Raw genomic sequence first — 20,767 nt, 5'->3', positions numbered from 1 at the left:
AGTTGCCAAGTGTTAAAGATATCGGCTGTAAAGACGTCGGCCTTCTCTCCAATGTAATGTCTCTTTCCAGAAATCATAACTCAGTTACTCAAGATAACACAAAGACCTTGCTGTGAGCAGTTTCATGTAGTAACTATTTTCTTTCTACCAAACTACACCCACCAACTGTATCTCTGCTGAAGAAGAAGGAAGCGTGCGTCTACTGCTAGCTCCCCTAGCACCACAGCCGAGGAAGACACCATTTGATTTTAAATCTGGTGCTGTCACAAGCACGAGCCTCTTGACCGTGAGTAGATGCACACTCCCTTCTGCACAGCGATACAATTAGCAGGTGTACTTCGGTTATCAAGTGAATTTGTGACAAATTACGTATCCCTATTTAATGTAGTTGTTGCTGTTGAGGATTCTTTAATAGCATTGTACATCTGGAAACTTTTTTTCAGATCAGCAGCAGTTGTGAACGTCTTGGATTTGTATCTTTAGTGGACTGTAAGCACATCTGGTTCACTATCTCATGAACTAAAGATGTGAGTACTCTGTTTTCTGTCTCTGCAACACATAGATGCAGCTGCTTGTGAACTAACCAGAAATGTGGCTACCTTCATTTCTTTCAAGTAATTTGGGATGGCACACAGCAAGGGGCTGCAGGGTTGGAACTGAACCTGCACCACTGCAAAGGACTCAGCCTACATGGTGTGCACACTCTACCTGTTGAGCTAGAGGTCGCCCCCAAACCTTTATTTCTTAATGCAAAGTCTGTCTGTAGCACTTCTAACTGAATACTACAATTCACACTCCCTACTGAACTCAGTTTCCTGTTGCGTATTGCTTTAATTGTGATGTAGTTTCATCTCCTTTTTTCCTTTTACAATAACTAAACATTCATAAAAGTATATACACACGAGAGCTAACGAAGAGTACACATAGAAATAAGGTGTGAGAGACTGTCGTAAAAAACACAGACACAAGTGAAGGTCCATTATAGTCTTTTTTTTTTTTTTTCAAATAACTGGTACAAAAATACCTTGATCACATTGTACAAAAGTCTGTGCAGCAGCAAAAAGAACCCAAAATCACTTAAAAAAAAACACCAGTGATTGGCTTTCAAACCAAAACATAGAATATCATCCTAAAAATCTTAACGTTTGTCTAAAAATCAAAACTATTTCAATAAGCCTGTTCCGAGAAACTCTTATTCAGTACAGTAGTTTGGCAATAAATACGGAGTGTCTCCTCCAGTGTGAGATGGAAACGTCTCTGAAACATGTTAACCAGCTGAAGTGAAATTACATACCGAACTGACACCAAGTTAACGTGAAAGGAATGGAAGCGGTGGAGAAAACAGGAGGCTTTGGTTCACCTGCCTGTTTCCTCTGATAAAACTGTACAAAAGAAAGTTTAAATGTGTCCATGAAGTTCTGTTCTACTTTGATTCAGAGGGACTCATCTTTACACAAAAGCTGGAGATTTAGTATCTCACGTTGCTTAGAAAACATAACCAACAGCACACACCCCATGTCACACACACACAAGCAGAGTCTGCGTTATTATTCACAGGGAAATTAGTGATTAAGTATGTCATTTTGTTTTAATTCTCTCAACACTTCCCCTTCAATATATGATGAAAAAACAAACAAACTAAGGATTGTCCTTTTGTAGTGCTTGTAAAACAGCCTGTGTAAACCTGGAGGCTGTAAAGGCTCATTAATACTCAACGTTAGGTATACATACACACACAGACGGGACTTTCTGTCCGTACTCTGCGTTCACGTTGTTGCACGTTCGGTAGAAGCTTGTGGACGGGGACAAAGCAGAGCAGTGCCACCTAAAATTGTGGGCGTGGTGTAGCAAGACATAGGACACAACAAAGACCACAACAGACCACTGCCGTCTACCATGCCGCCTCCATTAAAGGATAAATTATTGCGACCTCCCCCACCATCTTCATGTTTGCTGTGAGAAACTTCTGACTTTGCCCCCTGGTGGATGTATTTATGTCAACATAAGGGACACATGGAAGAATAATGGCAGTAATTGTCAAAAATGAATGTGTCTATTTTCATACATAAAGGGATTATAAATGGGCCCTAAGTCCTTGGTGACAGCGATCACACCATAGAGGACATTTTTCTGTCATCACAGGCAAAGTGATGAAAGCTAGCAGGAAACAAGGTCCCAACAGAGGCTGTTGGCATCACCCATAAACGAGTAAAGACGTTTCTTAAGGGCTTGATGATATTAGAGATCTTGCTTCAGTCAGATTGTAAAATTCACGCTGTAAAACCAAAAATCTGTGCAATATTTTCACTAGTTTTCACTCGTGCTACCTCCGAGTACAACAAGGAGGAAAGTGAACCAAGAAGATCCTGTGCTTTTTCTTTAAGGTTCATTTGGTAAAAACAGCCCAGCCAAGGCAATTTCATGTTTGCATAGATCAGCTGTTAGCCTTGCATTTAGGTCCTCTCACCCATTCAATATGCAGCATTATGGGCTTCTGAAGCAGTTTTAGACCATGTGACATTAAACCTACCTAATTAAAAAACATACTGCACTGATTACGCTGCTCCGGGTATTTAATCTAACTCATGTTTAAGAGTTAAGAGGTTCTGCTGAAGATGAGCCTTCAGAGAGGAGAGACTGGGCCTGCCAACAGAAACAGCAATCCCTTTGAGACAGTGCATTTCTATATTTTTTTGATTGACTGGATATGTACCACGATGAACAGGTATGTGGAATGTTATTTTCAAAAACGTCTTTTAAATTCAGTAGAAAGCAAAACAAATGGCACCTCCAAAACAAATCACACTGAAACCCAAAAAACACTTGAGGTCAAATTGGAGAGGCCATGACACTATTATTTAAGGCGTAAATTCACAAAAAAAAAAAAATCCTTGTTGAGACGGACTTAATAATTTAAATAAAAATCAGTGTAGATAACAGATCAGTGGTGCCAAAAATACATCATCACAGCTGCTGGTGAAATTACTTAACTATATGTTATGTTTCATGTGTGTCATGGCATGAAAGGAGAATATCGCATTCAGAATTTTAGTATGTTTTTGTACAGGCGTGAAAACTTGCCATGTAACAGATTCCAACAGTGTAAATGTGAATAAAAAAGTGTTTGATGTTAAACTGTTTTGTTAAGTCTGCAGCAAATGTGGAAGGCTTTACCTGTAGTTTGGAAACTTCCTGGCATTTATAAAACTTAGGTGTTCTATTAACAGACTGGAGCTAATCATATATCAGTAGTCAGTCTACATGTAATGCAGAGGTACACACTTTTACAGCACTATGATTGTCCATTCAGCGTTAAGGAGCAGCTTCTGTGAAGTTAAATATCCACTGACGTTATTCTGCAACATCGGTGTGACAGTACTGTTCAGGAGTGAGACGGAAAGTGCTCTGTGTGCTTCCCATTTGTGTTTTCACAGTAAAGGCTTACGTTTGTTCAGTAGTCTTAGTTTCAACAGTCATGTGGCTCTTAGGGCCCTATCTTACACCTGGTGCACAGGGCAGCGCAACTGTCATTGCTTGTTTCAGAACGATGCAGTTGTCCTTTTCCCAGGGCCCTGTTTAAACTATCTATAGCACATGGTCTAAAGTGCAGGGCCCAAGTGCATTTAGGGCACGTTCAACAACTTTTGCTTGTTAAATGGCGCATAATCTGGGTGCAAAATAAGGCACATTTGCTGCTAACACAATGTAGGCTGTGAACATGACAATTGTGTCAGTCTGAAACTAAAATGAGGGTCCACTGAGCTGTGCACCACTTTACACAGACTGCAAGCTTGAACCCTGAGTGTTTTAATGGCGTACTTCTATCCATCTAACCATGCAAACATTTATTCGTTTTAAGGTTGAGGTAGTAATAAGTCAAGCATAGCAGCCCAACACTGAGGTTGTTTCGTCTTTTCAGTCCTTTACTCCAAGAAGATAATCTAACTTAATCTATCCCACCCAGACTTCTGTAGACCCAAGTCAGCTTTAGGACATATTTTCCCTCTTTCATCATCTCTCCTTCTTCAGAAAGGCACAGACATTTGGTACCATCCCCACATGCCGTGGCTTGTGCGACGTTCAGGCAACAGAGTGATTCTCTGTCTTCTTCAAACTATCTCTGTCCATGAGGTTCAGCAGAGCCAGCCTCTGGTCACTGGTCCTTCCTCCATTTGGGTCTAAAATTCCAGGTAAACCCACCAAACCCTGCTCCTGCTCTGAGGTACTGGGCTCCATATCAGGATAAATGACGAGGAAACAGGCAGTAAGGAAGCCGAGGAAGGCGCCCCCAGAGGCCACTGCAGGAATGACGCGCACACTGCCAACTGCATCTACAACAGCTCCAAGGGCCGATGCAACCAAAATCTGGCTGATATAGACCTGGAGGTTAAACGAGACAGAATGATTCAACATCGTAGTATACACTGTAACGACACTCACGTTTTCCGTAGATTCTCATCACCACTCCTAGAGTAGAAAGCTGGATCACTTTAAGTCCCCCTCCACTCAAAAATGTGTTTTTCTTATGTTTATGTCTCCTAAAATATCTGACCTTCACTATACTGACTTGTATCTGTGCTAAGTCACAAGAGGGGTGTTTTCACATACCTCCACTGAGTGTCTGTGCACTTCCCTAAAATCTAAAATTCTCTGAGCAAATTAGATTAGAATGAAAGCCAATCTCTGTCTAATAGACTTCGACACAACATCGCAAAGAATCTGAAACCTCCAGCAAAGAGCAGACTTGTCAGTACAGGGAGCAGAGTTAGCATAAGCATAGTGAAAGTTTTGACAGTAAACATGGCAGACCGTGTGGTCTTTAGATGTAAACCAGACTCTGGAGCTTCCTTCTACTATCTACCAAAAACCCCATCATAGCAGATATTATTGTATGTTTCACAACCAGTAACGCTGTGTCAGCCAGAGCCAGTTAGCCTACAAGCTAACAAACAACATTAACAAATGCTAACGTTGTACTTATCATTCTGACACATTTGCTAGTCACCAATTTTGGTGCATAACGAGTTCTAGTCTGGGTCTGACTGAGGCTAAAACATGTATGGCTGCATGTCTCTAATGTTTCCTCTAATGCTAACTCTAGCTATTGTCATGTGCACTGCTCTTTCACCTGTCTACCTAGCGCAAGCAGTGCTGGAGAAAGTGTAAAGCAGAAAGCAGAAAGAACAACCTACAGCAAGCAAGCGGTTTTTTTTTACTATTATGTGGGAAAACCATCTGAAACTAAATATGCATCAGCATATTTTACTATAAAATGTGTCTGGAGGGGGACTTTGAGTTTGGAACTGATGGGAAAAAACAGTATGAGTGCTCACCTGGCAGGATAAGATAGCGCAGTCAATACCAAAACCTCTTCTTGTGTTTGCTGGACTGTGGTGAATGTACTGAGCAGAGGAACAACAGAGGAGAGACTGTCACTTCAGCTGCATATTTCAAAGATTGTCACTGTGTAGGGTTTTCATGACCTAGTGTTTTAGGCTTTTAGGATAACGTTAAACAGCATCATGACGTTGACTAAGCTTACACCATCCTTCAATGCTTTGGGGCAGAACTTAAAAGAGTACTACACCTGCAAAATTACTCTCTGGATATCAATTACTCACCGCCTGTTACCTTGAATTCATGAAGAAAACTATTTTTCTACTATGTGTGCATGGATGTGTGTGTACTGTCAGTTTGTGTACATACCTCTTTGATTTCATGGTACTGCCCGAGTAATGCATAGGGACAGTAGGAGATACTCATGGAGATGATGCCCATGCTACTGATCATCACCATGGCAACATAAACATTAGGAAAGATCGCCATGACAGCAGTTCCTAAGGTTAAAAAGATGAAAGCTGTTTCAATTCATTACATTTAACTTCATTCTGTGCAGCTATTACAATACATAACAGCTCCCAAATCCACTGTACTTCACTTTATTATTGTCAGCAGTTAGTTTTACTGTGGCAACTGACCTAATGAGAATCCCAGAGTTCCAACAATGTAGATGATCTTAATGCTCAGATCAAAATTATCCAGGTACTTCTGAAGGATTGCTGCGTAGAGACAGAAAGACACAGAGAGAGAAATATCAATTAATGAAGATAGTGTAGGTATCACTGACCACTTGTTTCGTATGTAAATACAGCAGTAAGAAGATTTAAATTAAAATCTAAACATCAAAACAGTGTCTGTGTTTTACCAGAGCAGACAGCAGCAGTGGCAGCATAGACCACCAGGCCCCAGCAGCCCATCTGTACTCCTCTGTGATAGTTCAGTAGCTCTGTGGAATTAGCTGGTGCCTGAAAAAAGCAGAATCATTTCAGTAATGAAATCGTATACACTTGACTTGACAACTCACACCGTTATGTTTATATGTTTCATGCATCATGACTTTGTGAAGCGTGCTGGGTTTATTCATCTGTACTCCTCTACTGTGTGGTCTTAGCAAAACTGACGGTGTGTGAAAGTGAAGGTGTGTTTGTGTGCACGTGTGTGTACCGTGGGGTCTCCGTCGTAGATGACTTGCCCCATGAAATCGGTGTAAAACACAGCTTCAGCTATAATGGAGAACCATGTGAGGAGGTGACACACACACAGTCTCCACAGCTGCTTCGGCATCTATTAAGGACAGGAAAGAAACAAGTTATTAAGACTAGCAGGTGAACATGAAGAAGGAGGAATACCACAAAAAAATCTGGTTGATAAATCTGCAAAAATGTTGTAAATGTGATCAGAGAAAAAATACATCAATATCAGAGACATTTGTAATTTACTTCACCTTCAACATGGATAACCAGAGCAGTCGAACAGTTGTACCCTTGTCTGGTCCTCCTTCACTGCTGGAGCCCTCAGATGACAGACTGCTAGCTGACAGCTGCAACTCCCGCCTGTCTGCACACCGCTGGAGTTCACTCAGATCATTCAGGCTGCGGGATGTGGTGATTGGCTGAGGGCTTGATGGCGCTGTCCTTCGCAGTCGATGGCGCTGTGATCCCACTCGTCCGTAGTAGGAGAAGGTGAAGGAGGGCTGAAGAGAAATAAGACTAACATAAGCTTTTTAACATTTGCACAATCAGTACAGCGCCCGTTCGCCTGTTCGGAGCGGGCCGATTGCTTGGTCTGTTGTATTGCTGCTTTCAGCTTTCTTGAGTCACTCATACAAACAACTTTAACCTCAGCAGTATGCTTCCTTGGGTCCTGACTTCTGAGTAGGGTTGCAGCGGTATGGTGGTTTCAAGGTATACCGGGATATGAAAATTGACGGTTATCATACTGTGAACATTTGCTTATCCCGGTACTAATATAAAAAGTCAACTGGATGGAAAATCTAACCTCTAATTTAGTTATTGGGAGACTTTTACACATACTTCCATTAAAATATGGTATCAAGTTTAAATTCTCGTGATAAAAGCTTTGTTCAAATTTTCATCCCTTTAAGGGTAATAACAGGTAGTAATAATAATAATTCTGTAATACTGTGAAACCGGGATATTTTCTGAGACAGTTATGGTACCGTGTACATCTCATACTGTTGCAGCTTCACTCCTGAGCAATACCTTGCATTCATGTAGTGGTTAAACAATCTTTAAAATGAGTTCTCTGCTGGGTAAATTCTTGTGAACACCCCCTTAAGTTGGAACAAGAACTCAGGAAGCGGAAATTTGGGTCAAATTTTTTGCCAAGTTGATGTCATATTATGCAGAGACATGGTGAATCAATATTTTAAAGCAATATTTTAGTAGTTTTAGGGGATGTACTGGTGCAGCAACAAGTCAGGGACAAAATCACTTTGCAGCATGAAAGTTCAAACTGTTATCAATGTGTTGTTCAAATGCTCTGATACATAAAATACAACACGTCTTCTTTGTGGCGTCCATGTTGTTTCCACATTATGACTTACAGCTCATTAATAAACCAAAGTCAGAAGAACAACTCCCCAACTCTGGAAATGGGACCATTTGAGGAGCATATTAAAGCAGCAATACACCTGGGCCCCAAACAGCAGATCTATTATGATGTTTAGACAACAAAAATACTAAATCAATAATGTACAAAGGGCCTCAAATCACTTGAAAAATATGCAACTCAGCAGTATATCACTTACTGTGTACTTCCACTTCAGAGGTTAACATTGTGCGCCTACTACTACATTTACCTGACAGAGACATGCTGCTTGTTATGTTGCAGATCCAGATTTTACTCACAAGATATAATGTTTAAAATATGATGCATCATTATTCATCTAACTATCCAGCATTACATCAGAACTGAAAGCTCCACCTTATTCAGACGTTAAGTACATTTAGGTACATTGTGCTGATAATGCTTCTCTGCCACTCTTCACTTCAAGTAAAATATGAATGCAGGACTTTTACTGTGCAGTTAATGGATTAACCTCAGAAAAAAAGTTTTGACTAATTCTACCACTGCAGATAACCTACTAACATTCCCAGTAAAAGAAAGGATGAACAGTGAAGCCAGATGACTTTGGCCTGGGGCCCCCAAATCACTACATAAGCCCCTGAAAAACACACCCAACATGGATACTTGTGGTCAGAAACACAGGTGAAATACACTTAGCAGAGGTAATAATTTCCAAAAGGCGCACCACCACCATGTTTATACAGTAGAGCACGGATTTAATGAGGTATTTTGCTGGAGGGAATGTTACTAGTGTTGTAAGTTAGTATGGCAAAGAAAACCACACCCGTATCGTGGCAACTCAAGGTCAGAAACACAAGTGAAATACACTCAGACATGCTCGACCCTGCAGAGCCCTGAAACCCCGCCCCCCTCTGCTAGACGGAGCCCTGAGCACTGTTCACTTGTTTATTTAAAGTTTATTAATATCAAAATAGTTATGTGTCCAAAGTGTGCCAAATTCTACACTGCACGTCCTTGGGCCCCGAGAAATACACCCGCCAAACACACACATACGCGAATGTTTGTGACTATTACAGAAAGTAATTCAAAATGGTAACTGCAATTGTACCTGTCTGTAGAAGGTGTGTGGGTATGGCCGTGATGAAACGGAGGTGTTGGAGAGGCGGTTTGGCGGCTTAGTTGAGGAGTGGCCTTTCACTGCATTGGAGTGGTCAGAAGAGGACAAACCTGCACTGACACCATTGGCAGCCTTGACCTGCTGAGACAGGAGAGAGACACAGACAGATGTATTAAAGACACAAAGGGAAACTGAAGACATGAGACTACATATCTGAAACACAGTACAGAGGTTTTCAGTCTCTGAAGAGTTCCTAATGTTGCCTATTGAAAACTAGGTTTAAAAAAAAAAGATCACATATCAAATAACTTGTTGATGTTGACAGTTGATGACATTTGTTCCCAACACAAATAACATGTGCCACCGCAGCAGCTAATTTCACCTGTGTTTTCAGATGTGAGTCTTTTGAACTGATCTGGAGAGAAGGAGGGCCGTTTGTTGGACCCGTGAGCTCAGGCCAGGCTGGATATATCGGTTTTAAGATCCCCATCCCATCATTTAGGGCGGGTGCTCCACCAGAAGGAGATGACGAGCCAATATTGTGGTCTAATGGCTTGAACATATCTTCTAGCTCTCCCTGCATCTCTGGTAGAAAGTGATGCACCTCTGGCAGGAAAAGTTGGAAGTCCGGATCGAGGTCAGAATCCAACTCGATCGTAGCATCTGGCATGGCTAGGACTGAATCGCTTTTACTCCGCACTCGCTCCACAGCAAGGAAGTCCATTTCCCCGTCCTCAGGATCTGATTGGTTGTCCTCTCGGGACGGGGCTTGAGCGGAGGCATCTTCCTCTGCGATCACATCAAGTAAAAGTTGCGAGTGGCCGACGGGCCTGAGAGACAGCTGGCTGTTAGACTCCCCACTTCCTGTGACTTTAAGCTGGCTGGATGGCGCGAAAGGTTGCTCAGGGATACTGAACATGTGCAGTGTGACAGAGATGATGAAGACGATGCCTGCGAACAGGAAGAGGACCTGTTCCTGTGATTTGAATGCTTGGCCCAGAGCTGTGCCAGTCCAGTCTAGACCACCCAGCATGTAGCCCACTGCTCCACCGAGTCCTGGAGAGACAGGTATGGACACAAATACACAGGTCAGTTATTGTGCAAAGTAGGTATGTGACAACACCAGAAATTTAGTGGTTGAAAATACCAGTGGAATTCCATTATTTTTGATATCAACAAAACAATAAATCCCATGTACTCAAACCCAAAGTACATGTCTATGTGGGTTTATGAGATTTTGGGGGCTGAGGAAACAGATATTAATATAGAGCCTACAGTGACTTAACATATTTCTCCTCCATTGTGTTGCTGTTCAGCGCTTGTACATGTAAGATGTGACAGTTGGTTTTTGTGGGAGGCCATTTGTCCGGCCAAATCCACTGTAATTGGATGGCTGGGTAAAAAGTGACAGTGATGAGTACAGCGTTATGTCCAAAGTTGAACATTTTTCAGCTCTAGGCAACTGTTAAAAAATACAAATAAAAATTCAAACATGCAGCGCTCTTGCAGAATAGATGCTCAGCACCTCGTCACGCTGCTGCCTGTGTAGCATAGTGTAAATACGCAGCTCTCCCACTGCAAAGAGGCGGAGCTGTCGCTGCAGGTGCACTTTTTGCCGTCTTACATGTGTTGTTGTTTTTCTTCCTTTGGCATTTAACCACAGACTACAACAGTTGTCGCCTTGTCAGGTCTGGAAGAATTACATCCCCGGTACCTACAGTACTGTTTTCAGAATTTTGGCACAGACTTGGTACCAAAGTATCGGTTGTAAAGTATCATTGTGTGAGAGTCTGGCATCGAGAGAGTCTATAGTGAGGATATGGAGGCCTGAGAGGAAAATCAAACCTGGAAAGAAGTCCTTTTTCTAGAGGGGAGCGATACAGGGGATTTTTTACTGAATACAAATATTAAATGAGTCAATTCCTTTAATTTAAGTTGAACTCAACTTAATTGTTGGTACACTATTATGTCTGCTTGTATGGTATAGTAAAAGGTTTGCTTCTGTCTGCATATGATATGGTAAATATAGCCTGAGCAAATAACCCATACATCCCATAAATTCCAGTTAATTCCCATGGAAAGTTTCCACCTTGAATATTCCAAGAATTTTGCAACACTAGTTTTGACATATATGCGTGCACTACATACACAACTATTTTTTAATAGCTAATATTTATACAGGTTCATGTGGATGGTCTGTGTCTGTGCATGTCTTACCAGCAGAGAAGGCATGAATATTCAGGGCCATATCTTGCTCTTCAGTATCGGCAACATCAAGAAGGTAAGCTCTGATTGGTCCCTCAGAGGCATCAGCACAGAAGTCCAACACCACCACGCCTACTACAGTGAGGACGATGCCAATCGGCTGGCTGCTGGGACTATCACCAACGGAGAGGCCTGACAGAACACCACAAGGTATATACACAGATAAAGATGGGGCCAAACATTAACTATTATAATTTGTAAGTGGTGATCTCCTTTGAAACCTTCTACTCACCTATTAATGATCCATTTAGGAACAGCGCCACTCCCAGCAGCACACCTACACACAGGGCCAGAATGAACGGTCTTCTCCGGCCCCACCGCAGAGTACATCGGTCACTGGCTGAGCCAATCACAGGTGTGAAGAGGAGACCCAGGATAGGACTGAGGAACCAGGTTAAACTGTAATATTGCTCAGGAAGACCTAAAAACACACACACACAAACAAAATGTTAGATTCAAGACAAAGAAACCTGTTACAGGCCCGATCCATTTCTTACTCTCACCCCTATCCCTCATTTTTCTAGTGCCCCTCGCAACAGAGTTACAAGTTTAGTGGTTGAAGTCTTCCCCTGTAAATGAGACAACCCTTTAAGACCCTGATACGTCATCATCACTTCACTGATGCCGTTTCAAATATGGCAAAAAATGGTATTATCACAATATATGTTTTTTTTATCTAATGGAGATAGAAAAGCAAAGAGGCTCGTGATTTGTTCACAACTTCATCAAATTGAAAAGAACACTGCGTCATTACAAGACTGCTAGCATTGCTCTATAGGCTACAGTAGCAACCCCTGCTCCTACCCTGCCAGTCTGCACTTATATCAGCGGTATCAAATGCAGCGACGTGCTGCATAAACATGCATAAATCAGCAAAATTAATGTAACGTCAGCTGGATAGCTAATTAGCTACCAAGACATCAGCATACTGCCTGTGTTTTTTTGTTGTTCTTGTTGTAAAGAAAAAGACCATAATATATTAACACAACATTAAACTAAGACTAGTACTACTACGATGGTTATTGTAGTTTTTAAATCTTTAATAATTATTAATCAATTCATTATTAATAATAATTTCAACCACTCAGTTTGGAGTGTGCGTCTGAAAAACCTCCGTTGGGAGGGCCACAAAGCTGTGACACTTTGCCCTACAACTCTATCCCAACACAGCCTGCCTCTAGATGTTCTGTTTGATAATATGCTAACTGGCTAACTAGTGTCTTGAATCTGTCCTGCTGGTCTTCCAGGTTCCCTTTTTCAATGACAAATACAGGCTACCGCCGCTCTCCAGGAAATAACTGCAGAGTTATTTCCTCTCACGCAGGTGCAGTACGTACGTGCTAGTTTGCTGTTGGCTGTAGTCTTTGCGGTGGGTTCGAGTCCAACTTTCTGGCTGACACACAGGCGATGTGAGACAACGCAAAATTCATTGCCACTAATTTTTTGATGTTGGTTTGGTGTGTCTGGGCCTTAAGTGGTAGGGGCAAAGAGTGTGTTAGGATTGAGTCACAGTATACTTTAGTTGGACTAGATGAAACCATATTTTTTTAAATTTTAGTCAGGACTTAAAATGTCATAGTGCTTTAACTTGCATACTGTGCCTCTATCTTATCACATCTGATCACAAGGTTAAATAAGCTGCATCATTACAGCAACATATTGTATAGTGCTGAATTGTCTGTGCTTTCACAATATTATAGCCCTGGAGACTCGCCAGTATTTCTGAAACAATGACAGTTAAACAGAATAAAAGACATAGGAGGACATTTAATGACAATGCAAAGAGAAAAACTGAGGGAAATGTGTTACATGCAGAAACGTTTTAACACTTCACTAGTGATTTTGTTCTGGCAGTATAAAAGCTTTGCTGCATAAAATGTACCTTTGCCTTGCATGTTCATTTTGCACCCGAAGCACCATCTTTCTGCTAAGGCCAGAAACATGGTCTTCTTACACTTGTCTTTTTACCTTCTGTTGTGATGTTGAGATCTGTGAAACTTCTTCATTGAGTTTAACTTGATTGTTGTCTTTAAGGGCTTAAAAAAATCTTCATGCTGTGTCCTGCCATCTTGGTACAAATCTCATCATTAAGCCAACCCATTCATACGTTTGTCATGCAGGGACTTGCAGGAATAACAAAAACAGTAGATGTCTTGGTAGAGAAGTAGCTTTAAAAAAGTTTTCACTAAACAAATAGTTGAAAGTTTTCCTTTTTTTATTTGAAAAAGCATAGCACATGACAGCTCTTGCATACCAATGCATGGCTGAAGAACCACTAGTGCTCCTTTACCAACAGCTTTTAGGATGGCAGGAACAGATCAGATAACAAGGTGGCCTGTTACAACAACACAACACAGAAATATGCAACAACCAGCCAGGAAAGTGGCGAAATCACCTGCAGTTGGCCAACATAAGATAGAACAAGACTTCAGCATGCACTGCAATCAGGAAATGCCCACCATTTTATTGCAGCTATTTTAATGCCAACATGGTTTGACAATTTTAAGTGAACCAATTTGGACCAAATGCATGTGAAATTTATGAGAGACAATACACCATCAGCTGTGAGTTAGATTAAAAAACAACTGTCTCCGCTGGATGACAATATTCTGATTTTCCACCCCTTATAAAGTAGTGGTTTCAGCATAAAAAAATCTGATGGACTCAGACCCAGTCAGCTGGCTGGGTGAGCAGGCTGGTTCTCACGGGAACAACATGTTACCCATGGTGCCTTGCTCTGCTCCTGTCTTCTCTCTCCCTTAAGTCAACAAAACAGCAGATAACTTCCTTGCAGTAGGAAAAACATTGCTCTCTGTTTGTCTTTCCCATTGCCGCTCACCCTCTCTCCTGTCAATGGGCCGACAGCAAGACTTGGAAGCATTTTTTTTATGAGTGGGCCTCCGTTTTGTTTGTCTCATGCATGTGGATGAGGATGCACGTGCAAGCACATCAGGTGTGTGACGGTATACACACTCAAGCCAAGTCTATCCAATTGTTTAATGAGGACAAAAATGAATTCAGTGCGCTTGTTAACCCTCAAGAACAAACATACAATGCAATTCATTGAGCAACACTGAGTGGCCGCACAACTTTTATTTGTTTAGAGGAAAACTCTGCAGGGCACCTTTAAGTCAAACCATGACACACTCACTATGTAGATTTGTGCTGAAGGAAGGCTTTGTTAAACATACATCCTTCCAAACAAGCATACCTGGTATTAACATGCATCTTGGCTGATGTGACCAGAAGTGGACAAGCTTGTCTGTTCATACCTGGCACTGGAATGCATCTCCACAAGCATCTCAAGTGACCAATTGTTATTGGGTCTCACTTCCCACTCTATATCCTTTCACATTCATTCATCATCATAGGAGACTACTGCTGCGGACAGAGAGAGAACGCCCGCACACACACATCCTCACAGGGCTAACTTCAAGCATCCCACAGCTAACATTACCTAGCAGTTTTTAATGGTATGAGTCAAGCTGTTTTGGAGTCTATGTAAGTTTTCCTATGACTGTTCAACAGCTGCTGATGCTGTGTTAGCTCATGCTAACTGGGTAGACGTTTTAACCCTTTGCTGGGAAGAGAGAGTCTCCGGAGACGGTCCTTAAGTGCTGTGTTTGCAGCTACGGAAAGTGGGGAGTAGGATAAGCAAGAATGTCAGCTGAGTAGGTGGTCCTTCAGTGTGGCCAAGAACGCATTAGTGTACACACTGCTGAAAACATATACAGCCAAGACTACCTCTGAATGTGGTCTGAGCTATCAGATCCCAAGATGCATTGAGGTTGCATTGGATGCATCCACACCTGTACTTAAAGCTGTCCATGTGTAATCTGGTCTCCGAGGATGCATGTTAGGACCAGGTGTAAACAAGCCCTTTGTGTGTATTTACAGTGTTGACTATAGCAAAGTAAATCCTATAAAAACACTGCTGGTGTTTCAACTGTTCAAACTAGTAGTGCTTCCTCAGGCTTAACATGTTATTGTTTCTGAATGTGGTGTTGCCAGAAACTGCTACAACACCGCATGTAAAGAGCAATGACGCAAAGAAACAGCTACTATTTTCTTAGCTGGTTTTGTTTTGGATGTACATACCTCTCCTTTTAAAGTAATCCACTCAGAAAAGATTCATCCCAAACAATAAGTGTGACAGGTTCTGTTCAACTACTTCATAGCACTCACTCTGAAGGTCTGGCTTTGGGCTTTATGCTATGAAAAAAAAGCACTCTGTAAATCAAACTACAAATTTAACTGCCTCGATGCATGCAGAGATTATTGGTACAATAACCAAGCAAAACTGGTGGCCTAAAAAATGCTTACAAAAACATCCTGAACAGGGTTTGCTTGAAAGATAACACAATCTTTCTTACAATATTGTGAATAGAGAGGAAAACAGAGGGACTAAAACGTGCTGTGTTAGACATTCTTGTCATACCTTGCCAGGGGAAAATGCCTTTGTTCCATTTCTGCTATGGTGGCAAACCTGACATCTAACTGCATAGCCCCTGGTTGGCTACTGCTGGGCAGACAGGTTACATGATACAGCGGCACAGCTAGGGAAATCAGTCAGTCTGGCTAATGAAACAACAGCCTGATTTCCCAGTGTTGGTGCTGTTACCTGACAACTGTTACAGCTGGGATTTAGACTGATGAGCATCTCTTTTTGGAATCACTGCGCTGTGCTTCAACACAAACCAAACCCAAATATTCTTCTATACATAAAATGAAGAACAGCACTCACAGCTGAATCTGGGCTAGCAGTCAGTGTGGGTCTTTCCTGACACTAACCAGGGGAACGCTGCCACAAATATATCACAAGAAGCCTGCGGGGTAAACAGAGCATGCTACACACTTCACCCAGTGCAAACACCAGCTTTGAAACATCATATGGCTACAGTGATAGTATTATAACTCTACCAACGTGTACCTTCAGTGAGAGGGATCTAATAACTCTGCTACCTCTGAATTAACAGAAGAATGCATATTTAGACAGTCATGTATGCTTATCAGTGGCACTAACTCTTCTCTTATGTACAAGTTGTTCTGCTAATGTCTCTGTCCCACACTTAGCACAGTTGTATTCTGTCAAAGATTCACTCTGACATGGTGCACAAAATGAAGGGCTGCACTGTCACAGAATATTTATTGCAACCACAGTTTTGTCTTCAAACATTTAAATGAACATGATTGACTGCGACATTAGTATTTAAAATGCATGCTCCGCTCATAAACACTGTTTTCATTTGGCTACATTCTGGGATGGTAATTTAATTTCTAGTTAGCCTTTATCTTGATCAGAACAGGGATAAAAGGGATCTTCAATGTTTTTCACGCCAAGGACACCTTAGCACAAAGACAGACAGAGCAGGGACCACCTACTACACATTTGTATAAAACTGGGTTGCACTTGAGATTATTCTGAGTATTTTCAAGTCTTCTTTCTTTTGCGCTTGCCTGTAGCTGCTAAGTCAGCAACAGGTGTAGCATGGTTAGGTGCACTAGCCTCACCCTCTGCACTTTTGCTGTGGCTCACAAGAATGTCTGTACTCTCACTGCAAATTGGCTAATATGTAAGTTAAGCAATAACTAGTTCACCTCGCTGTTAGCCAAAGACAGGTGCCGCACAGTCATTTAGTGTTAGCTAGCCCACATGATTGTGCAAAGACTCATAGGTAACAGTTCACCTTTCATCAATGATGTGTACTGTAAATGAAATGTTAAAAAGATGCACTGTGAAAAAGGACAAGTCTTATTTTGATGCAAAGATTTGTACAGTAGCAGAAATGTAGCATAGCATGGAAGTGAAAGCAGTGCTCTGCTTACTGTGAAAATGCAGTAGAGATATTTGTCCCTAAAGTCAATGAATAATCATCTTAATACTGATCAAAATAATCATAGTTATCATTTTGGCCATAATCGTGCAGCCCTATCGCAGTGTGATGGTTAAACTTAGTTTGTGGAAATTCCAGGGCTGCCACTAATGCTGAATTTTTAGATGTAGACGTCTACAACAAGGTGATATTACTACAACATTCAACATAGAGAAGAGTGTGTCTGTCTGTGTCTACATGACTGTATTGCGTCTCCTTACCTATCTGCAGCAGCACTGGCGTCACCAGAGCTGTCTCCATGGCGTAGCAGAACTCACGTCCAAACATCACCGCCCCGTGCATTACCCAGCGATGTAGAGGGATCTGCATACCTCTGCCTTCTTCCTCCACCTCCTTCTCACTCTCTTCCGCATCTTCCTTGGGTTTAATCTTCTCCGGAAGGCCAGAAGGCTCCCTCTCCTCTGCCATTCCTTCCATTACAGTCTTGTAATTGGTTTGTTACGCTGAATGGTTGGTTTATATCTGTGTACTACCTATTGCTACTATTTTCTATATGTGAGAGCAAAACTATATTATGCTATTATAATATGCTAACAAAACATGTAATGCCCATGGTTTTCATCTTGATCACTTACTGTGAAACAGAAGCCAGAGATATCCAGAATAATTGATCAGAGAGCATCTCTGCTGGTCAGCGCCTTCTGGGTTCAGAGTCAAAGAATTGCAAATAATTGAGTTGGAGGCTGGAATCATCGTTATAAAGAGGTTAATGTGTCCAAAAAATTGATGTGGTAAAAACAAATTCCATACATTTTATCCCATGGCCATCATGCTGATAAGTCACCAGTTGCACAGTTCAGGAGCTCAGTGGGAGGGCGACGGTGTTCCTCTCTTGGAAATTCACAATTCAGGAAAAAAGGCAGAGAGGTTGTGCGTAGCTCCAGAGGTATGGGGAGGAGCAGGGGCAGAAGAGGTGGGAGAAGGGGAGTGGCGATACGTGTGTGGTGAGTTCCAGTATCTGGGTTTGTGGTGAGTTGTGGGATAGGTCTGTGAATGTGTTTGCTGTGGCTGGTTAGTGTGTGCCGGAGATTGTGTGCTTGTATAAGGATTGTGTAATATCAGAATGTGGCTCAGCAGAAGTCTTTGACTGTGTGTGTGTGCATGTAAGTGCACTTCCTGGCAAGTCAGGGTCATAGCATGTGGAAACTTCTTGGCATAGAACCACTGAGTGCTACAGCAACCTGCAGAAAAACACACTGGTTAGACAGTAAGCTAAAGCTCTAAAATAGTATGAAGGGAGGGATTGCCTTTGTGTTAACACTGGCTATCTTGAGTTATTTTCTTGTATTTATTGTATTTATTCTCTATAGTTACCAGAGGGCTCCCATTCGTAAAAATGTTTCAGGTCAGTTGGGAGATGAAATAAAAATTCTCTTGGCTTAATAAAAATGCTGCAATGCCCCAATAAAGTGCACAAGCAATAAATTTAAACTCACCATACAACTTATGCTGTTAAACCCAATTAAAGTTGTGTAATAAGTTTATAGATGGAACAGACATCATTTTACAGACTGAAAGAGAAAAGGATGAAGCAATTTTGCCACACCTTATGACCCGGTTATTAAAAATTCATCTGAGCTATGAACAAAAGCCACATTAAGAAATCAACCCTTGTTACAACACCTGAGATGTTGCATAATTTTATAACGGTAAAAAAAAAGGTAGCTTAGATGTGATTTAGGGAACATAGTTAACCTCACTTTTTTCTTGGCTTGACTCAGTCACTTTTACGCTGTGTTAGGTATTTTAATTACAGGTTTGGATACTTATTAGTTAATGTTTAAACAAAATAAACCAAGCGTAAAAACGCGTCCCACAGATAAGAGATGCATTTTATGTCGTGATGACTTCAGAGTGACACAGTAACCTGCTCCTGACCAGTCTACACACGTCTCTAACAGCCACTAATGTACAGATGAAAATGTGTTTGATTCATATATGTATGGTGGGTGTTTTTAACCAGTAAGGACATGTTTAGCTCGGGGGCATCTCCCTTTAGAGTAACGCTGATTTACCTGAGCCACCTGACCACCTCCTCTACAGTCTACGTCATTAATAACGAGGCATTATCAGTCATTTTTAGCGTGTGAGGATGGTGCACACGGCGACACACGAACACCTGACTCTGGACACATTAGTATAGGTTTGACTTGCGGCTAACGTTAACCGTTAACCGTTACCTCAGCGAGCTAATAAATTACAGTTTGGCAGCTAACGTTAGCAAGTTACGACAGCGGGAGCCAGTTACATCAATAAAGACAGAAAGATGTATTATACCTGAGATGTTACTCCGCTGAGGTTAAGTAGTCCCGCGTTATGCCAAATTTTCGATAACGTGACAGTAAAACTCCAGGTTTAGGTTAGCAGCCTGGCTAACTGTGTGACCATCTGCTTCACTACACTCATCAATCTCATTGGTTTCCACAGTAACAAAGCGGGGCGTGGTCGTTAGGGGGACTCATATGACGTCATCAGGATATTAACCTACGGTGGGCGGGGAATGACAATAATAAATAAGAGTTTAGCAGTAGTGATGAAATACAACTAATGATAATATAATAATAATTCAAATAATAATGTATTAATTTATTAATTTGAAAACATCCATTATATTTCAAATTGAGATAATAGAACATTAGTTTTATTTATTTATTTATTTTTTCAAAAGCTCATCCCTCAAATATAAAACTAAGACGTATGAGACTGGTTTTATATTTCAGTAACACGGAAGAACCAGTAAACCGAACTCCCTCTGCACAGCCAATCTCAAGGTCAAATACATTTGACACCAAAACATTTAATCACCCCCATTCCCCATCCTGAGCATGAGGGGGAACATGGATCATGCCATTGCCAGACACTACAAGGAGAAAAAACATGGGTCAGTCACTTCCCTTAAATTTGTTGGCATTGAAAAAGTACAGCCCAATCCAAGAGGGGGAAATATGATCAACCAACTTTTAAGAAGGGAAGCATTTTGGATCCATGAATTGAATACACTTGAGCCACATGGACTTAATGAAACATAGGATTTGATTCCTTTACTGTGATATAAATCTTAACATATCTCCCTCCACAGGTAATTTGGATCCATAGGGAGAGATGAGCCACTAGGTCCCTTGTCACTTCCCTTTCACTCCCCCTTTTCCATCCAACAGTGTAGAGGGACAGATGTAGGACCTGCAGTCTGTCTCTCTTTATAAAATCTTGGTCTCAGTCATCTACATAATGGGGTGAGGTTAAATCACATATTAGTCCTGTACCTCTTGTACTCTTTATGAATCTTGCTTTGTTTTTGATCTATGTAAATTATCTTTTGAAAAATGTTTTAGAATAATGTAAAAGAAAGAATATTGAAAAAGAAAAGTGAAATAACTGTCATATTTAGTCATGTGACTTAGCACACTTTTGAGTGAACAAACCTGAAGAAGCCACAGGCGAAATGCGTTGTTCGCTCTTAATAAAATCACAGTAATTCAGTTCAGTATGCAGTGGTTTGTGCTGATGATTTTAACATGGAAGAACTGTTTGCAGAACCAGAGAGCTGGTCTTTTTACATTATACATTTTTGACTCATTCACCAGACCTTCATCCATTAATG

General features: G+C 41.3%; 1 protein-coding gene across 3 annotated transcripts; it reads right to left on the bottom strand.

The window, feature by feature from the left end:
• Window positions 1–958: 958 nt before the first annotated feature.
• Window positions 959–19,577, bottom strand: slc45a4b (solute carrier family 45 member 4b). 3 transcript variants are annotated; one of them, XM_050046988.1, is made up of 15 exons: window positions 19,444–19,577; window positions 17,917–18,347; window positions 17,742–17,807; window positions 17,367–17,589; window positions 11,505–11,693; window positions 11,225–11,404; window positions 9,390–10,063; window positions 8,999–9,148; window positions 6,785–7,033; window positions 6,505–6,624; window positions 6,206–6,305; window positions 5,979–6,059; window positions 5,707–5,837; window positions 5,334–5,402; window positions 959–4,380 (listed from the first exon to the last, which is right to left on the bottom strand). In XM_050046988.1, the coding sequence occupies exons 4-15, from the start codon at window positions 17,581–17,583 to the stop codon at window positions 4,081–4,083; spliced, it is 2,460 nt and encodes an 819-aa protein (XP_049902945.1). In that variant the 5' UTR covers window positions 17,584–17,589; window positions 17,742–17,807; window positions 17,917–18,347; window positions 19,444–19,577; the 3' UTR covers window positions 959–4,080. The 3 variants fall into 3 exon arrangements, with proteins under 3 accessions (XP_049902945.1, XP_049902946.1, XP_049902947.1); XM_050046989.1 differs by having other exon boundaries at window positions 17,742–17,804; XM_050046990.1 differs by having other exon boundaries at window positions 960–4,380; window positions 8,999–9,145; window positions 17,367–18,347.
• Window positions 19,578–20,767: the final 1,190 nt, after the last annotated feature.

This window comes from Epinephelus moara, chromosome 6, assembly GCF_006386435.1.
Source record: "Epinephelus moara isolate mb chromosome 6, YSFRI_EMoa_1.0, whole genome shotgun sequence".
Taxonomy (NCBI): domain Eukaryota; kingdom Metazoa; phylum Chordata; class Actinopteri; order Perciformes; family Serranidae; genus Epinephelus; species Epinephelus moara.
The sequence above is the reverse complement of the archived record's forward strand: the minus strand, read 5'-3'. Positions and strand labels throughout refer to the sequence as shown.

What these genes read in the sequence shown, in the direction of transcription:
- slc45a4b (XM_050046988.1), bottom strand. Translation starts at nt 17,583, where the DNA reads ATGGAAGGAATGGCAGAGGAGAGGGAGCCTTCTGGCCTTCCGGAGAAG. An exon ending in ACTCACATCTGAAAACACAG is followed by an intron (nt 9,149 to 9,389) that starts GTGAAATTAGCT and finishes CTCCTGTCTCAG; the next exon opens with CAGGTCAAGGCTGCCAATGG. An exon ending in AACTCTGGGATTCTCATTAG is followed by an intron (nt 5,838 to 5,978) that starts GTCAGTTGCCAC and finishes TTTTAACCTTAG; the next exon opens with GAACTGCTGTCATGGCGATC.